The 4,943-nt window shown below is 33.9% G+C and overlaps 1 protein-coding gene across 1 annotated transcript; it reads right to left on the reverse strand.

Moving 5' to 3' along the window:
- Positions 1 to 1,308: 1,308 nt before the first annotated feature.
- Positions 1,309 to 3,247, reverse strand: LOC133313413 (protein DOG1-like 4). The gene is made up of 2 exons (XM_061514779.1): positions 2,810 to 3,247; positions 1,309 to 1,578 (listed from the first exon to the last, which is right to left on the reverse strand). The coding sequence occupies exons 1-2, from the start codon at positions 3,245 to 3,247 to the stop codon at positions 1,309 to 1,311; spliced, it is 708 nt and encodes a 235-aa protein (XP_061370763.1).
- Positions 3,248 to 4,943: the final 1,696 nt, after the last annotated feature.

A 4,943-nucleotide genomic window follows, 5' to 3' on the forward strand; every position in this document is an offset into this window, starting at 1 on the left:
TAAAGCTTATTATTCTTATATCGGAATAAGTTGATCCTATCCCCCCCCACACACACATATATATATGTGTGAAAAATATTTTCTTATATTGTAAAAGAGTTATTTTCTTCTTCGAGTGATCCTTTGATTTTCGTATAATATATATATATATATATATATTTTGGTACATTGCCAGGAGGTATCCCCATTCAACCTTCTCCGGGTACCATGCCCTCGGGGTACGGCCCGTTTGGGCTAGCCCCTCATTGTAACAGTGAGTGTACTAAGCTTCGCAACCGGAGAAAGGACGAGACTAATCCCCCAACCGAAGATTTTTTGGCTTATCCTCTGGCCCCCAAAGATTTTCCAAGAAACTGCTTGAGGCAGGGTTTGATCCCTCCACCAAGCAATCCCTTGGAAGCTCAGCTGCCAACTGAGCTACCCTTGGGAGTTTAATATATATTTTTAATAGATATAGACAATCACACAAGTGTCTTATTTCTTATGAGAAAATCAAATCTTATATGGGCTTGTAATTTCTCATGTTGCACGAGAAATTTAAGTTTTTCTATAGAAAGAAAAGGGTGGAGCCTACCTTAAAGAAAAATAAAAAAATAAAAAAGTGATTGACATAGACATCAAAGTGAAAATGGTAAGAGATGAGACTTCTAATGCAACATGAGAAGTCTTTTTCCCATCTTATATATATTGAAAAAGAAGGTCTACAAGCGATGATATTTGCTAGTACTGGTCAACAGCTCCTCCTGCCAGTGCCGGAAGACATGTCATTGTGCAAAGTGTCACCGTGCATGTTGCATGAGCTTGTCGTAGAGACACGCACGACGTTCTTATGTCTCAATGACCCAAAAAAAGCTTACCTTGTTCAACGCCTTTTCCTAGTTTTCCATGAAATGCATCCTTACTTATTGCACCTTAAATGGCTTTAGCTTAATTTGACAAGTAATGAAATAAAAATTTCAATCTGTTTTTTGCTTCTTTGCTTGCATGTGATTCTGCTCATCACTATTATATTATTCCAATCGGTATTTCTTAACCTTGGTGCTTACAGCCTTTAACTAAACAACATAAATATGCAAAAATCAAACTACAAATTTACCACCATTAGTTGTAAAAAAAAATAAATCAAAAATGAAATATAAATTGAAAAAGTGTAAATTTTTGCAATATAAAAAAAGAGGAATAAAAAGGAATCTCTTTTGTTTTGGCAATAAATTGAGTTGAAATATGATAATGCAAAGTTCTGTAGACAAGTAATAATATAACAAATACACAATCATTTTAACTTCAAAATTATTTCAGCTTCCATCATTATCTGCGACGTGGACGGTCATGATTCAATCCCCAACCGCGGATCCCAACGAGCAACTCTGCTGAGGCGATCAAGAACTCGATAGCCTGCTGCGGCGACAGCAACCCCACCACGCTCCTCAACGTTCTGAGCCGTAGATCATCAGCTTTCCTTATAATGCTTACCAGCCGTCCGATCTTCTCGTTGATATCGGCGCGTGGGCCCATCATGTCGCAAGCACTGTCTTGCCACTCCGATAGCTCCTCCGTTATTGCATTCTCTTCTTTCACCTTTTTTTTTTTTCTCAAAATAAAAAACATTGGGAAATAAATACAATAGAAAAAAAAAATTCACTTTGTGTTAAAAAAAATAAAAAAATCACTGATGATAATTATTAATTAAATATTTCACCCAATGTTTACTAATGGTCTTCTTTAAACTATTCTTACAAGCACGCAGTTTATTTAACATTGTGTAAATGAACATTTGGTGGAAGATCAAATTTGATTATATTAACTTATCCTTCTCATTTCGTCTCATCCACGTAAAGGAAAACTTCTTTAGCAAATTGTTGTGCCATTTGTACATAAAATAAAGTGTCATACAGAAGTTAAATTCATGCTCACTTTTTTGTTAACAACATAAGAAAAAAGAAGCATAAATTAAGATTAAAAACCTCAAATATATGTCCATTCGAATGATTCGAACAGACAGGACAGAATTAAATTAAAGCTGGGACACTCGATTTAGACCGAGACAAAAACTTGAATATTTTATAACTTATATAGGTTGCGTGAAATGTATATTAAGAAACAGTCGAAACACGTGTTTTGATGGCCAATCAAAACATATTTAAATATTTTATGATATCTCATAATTAAATATTTCAAGAATAAAATAATGTAAAAATCTATTATAATAAAATTTGTTTTATTTACCAAATTTTTTTTTGTTTTTTATGAGATGTAAGAAATATATCTTATGACATTTAAGGATAAAATAACATAAATAACATTTGTGTTGTACATTATTTTATTACATGCATGGTATTGAAACTCTGATACGATGAAGAAGGGATAAAGATTTTTAGACTTTTTTTATGCGGCCAGTGATTTTGTAAACTAAGCTAGCTAGTAGCACTAAAACTTTTGAAATTTGTATAATATTAGATTTTTGTCCCCTACCTAACCATTTGATGAATCAAAACTTTATGCTCTATTATCCCTTATTTTTTACGGATTCAAACAATGATCTCAAAAAAATAAAGATTTTACCTAAATTTTTTTTTTTTTTTTTGTAATGAAGATTTTACCTAATTTGACAACACAAGCTGAGTAAGTAAGAAAAAAATCTAAGTTTGATTCACACTTACGTTTTATATGTGTATGTGACTAAACCCATTTAAAATTAATCTCGTAGCTAATTCAAAGAGATAATTAAAGTCAGTATATATATAAAATAAAATAAAATAAAGATTTTCATGCGAATTGTTAAAGCATATATAGAGTGAAGGAATATTACAGTGTCACATTGTAACTCGCTGACTCGGCGGAACTGAGTTGGAGAAAGATCACCAAGATCGCCGGTGCGGATGCCGCGGAGGATATCGACGATGCGTGACTCAAAGAGGACGGAGGACTCCGTATAGATAAGGTGGAAGGCGGTGGTGGGGCGCCACCCGGTGATCCAATGAAGGGACCGTTCCAATGTGGTGGCCCACGGCGAAACGAACACGTTCAGTGGGTCCTTCTCCGCCGCCAGTGACTTGGCTCGGTAGTAGTCTTCGTGGTGTGACATCACCTTGTCGATCAGGTGGATCCGCTCGTCGTTTTCCTCCGCCACGAGGGGCGGTCCACCGGAGGCGGAGGTGGCGGAGAAGGAGGCAAGCTGCTGCACGAGGTGGTGCAAGTGGTCGAACCATGAGTCGTAGAATTGAGCAAAGGCCAATGAAGTTGTCATTGTGTTTTGTGTGTATTGGTTTTAGGGTTTCGGCTTTATTGGGAATGTGAAGTGAAAGTGGTTTTTGTTCACTTTTTTGTGTGTGTGTTATGCAAAGGGAAAAAGAAAGGGTTGAGATCTGTGAAATATGATGGAAAGTGGTGTTGTGGCGGTTTGGGGTGAAGCCACGTGCATCGACAACTTACGTGTAAGTTTGAGGTTTCATGTTGTTTGCTTTCGTGGATACAGTTGATTAGTCCAAAATTTGTTTTCATGCCAATTTTTTTTTTAGATACTCATCATCCAACTAATCCGATTTCGGATTTTATAGCTTTTCATCCACTTCGGGAATGAGATTTTTAATATATCACCGTAATATCTACATTCAACCAATCAAAACACAATATATTGATATGTTTTGTAAGGAGAAAGAGAAAAAAAAACTATAATTATCATTTTCGAAAATATATAATCTATAATTTCATTTTGAACAAGAGTTGATTAGTGCAAGATTAGTACCAAAATTTTCTCATTCAGAAATATTACGACATTAGGATTCGAATTCATTGCCTTTGGATAGCTCATGATATAACTGAGTTATCACTATATCAATAGCTTTTGGGTCAACACGTAGACCCTAAACATATTCATAATAGTATATTATTGTAAAAGGAAGGATTTATTTACAATTCTTTTTTTATAAATTTTTATAAATTACATTATATATTTTCAGAAGTGCATAGTATAATCTAGTGTATTTCTAAAAGTACATAATGTAATTTGTAAAACAAAAATTTTGTAAATATTATCCTCCCCTTAATGTAATTTGTTTTAAAATATTAGTAACTTTAGTTTTGGGTAGTTAGTGTTTTCATTGATGATTTCATAATGAATTGGATATTAACAAATGCAGTCATGGTTATGGAAAATGATTGGCATTGTGCCCATTTGATGTGAGTGAATGTGTTATGCGTCGTTTTCCTTTGGAAAGTTTATACATGCCAAACTTACTAGATTTGCAGAAGATGTTCTTTGAGCTAGGCCTTTTATGATGTTGACCCAAATGAAAAAAAGTATGGGCGAACACATGATGGGCTTGAAGTGGGACTATGGGTACCATTTCATTCACTTTCACTCCTTATGCATGACCCAAATATCTTACCTATAGCATGACTATGTTTGTACAATTTCCAAGGTTGATAGGTTGGATCATGCAGGAATGCTTTAGATTAGGAACTCGGTAGAAAAAAGAAGAAAAAAGAAAACTTTTATGAACACTTTTTTAAAATACGAACTTTTTGTAAGAAATTACTGACTTATATATGGTCATGCAATTGCAATGTTATTTGTATACGTTATTACTCTTATTTTCATACGTTGTTTTTTTATTATCAAATATCAATTACATTATTAGTATATTATATTAGCACAATTAATAAAAAAATGGAAATCGTTATTTAATTACGTGTAAATATCTTGTGATCACTTAGATTGAAAAAAGTAGTGTAGAAATTGATTGTGATGATGTGCAGTTAGATGAAATTTTTTGCACTTTCATCCAATCATGCATAATTGGCAAACTATAAAATAAGTTTGATTATCATATCAACTACGTTAAAAGGGCAAAAATTCCGTACTAGTGTTAATTTTCAAAAGAATCTCCGCGCTGAGACACATCTGTAAAGAATGACGAGAGTAGAGCAGTCAAACACGTAGG

Source organism: Gastrolobium bilobum, unplaced genomic scaffold (assembly GCF_033153095.1).
Source record: "Gastrolobium bilobum isolate Gb01-03AN ecotype WA unplaced genomic scaffold, APGP_CSIRO_Gbil_v1 utg11941, whole genome shotgun sequence".
NCBI lineage: Eukaryota > Viridiplantae > Streptophyta > Magnoliopsida > Fabales > Fabaceae > Gastrolobium > Gastrolobium bilobum.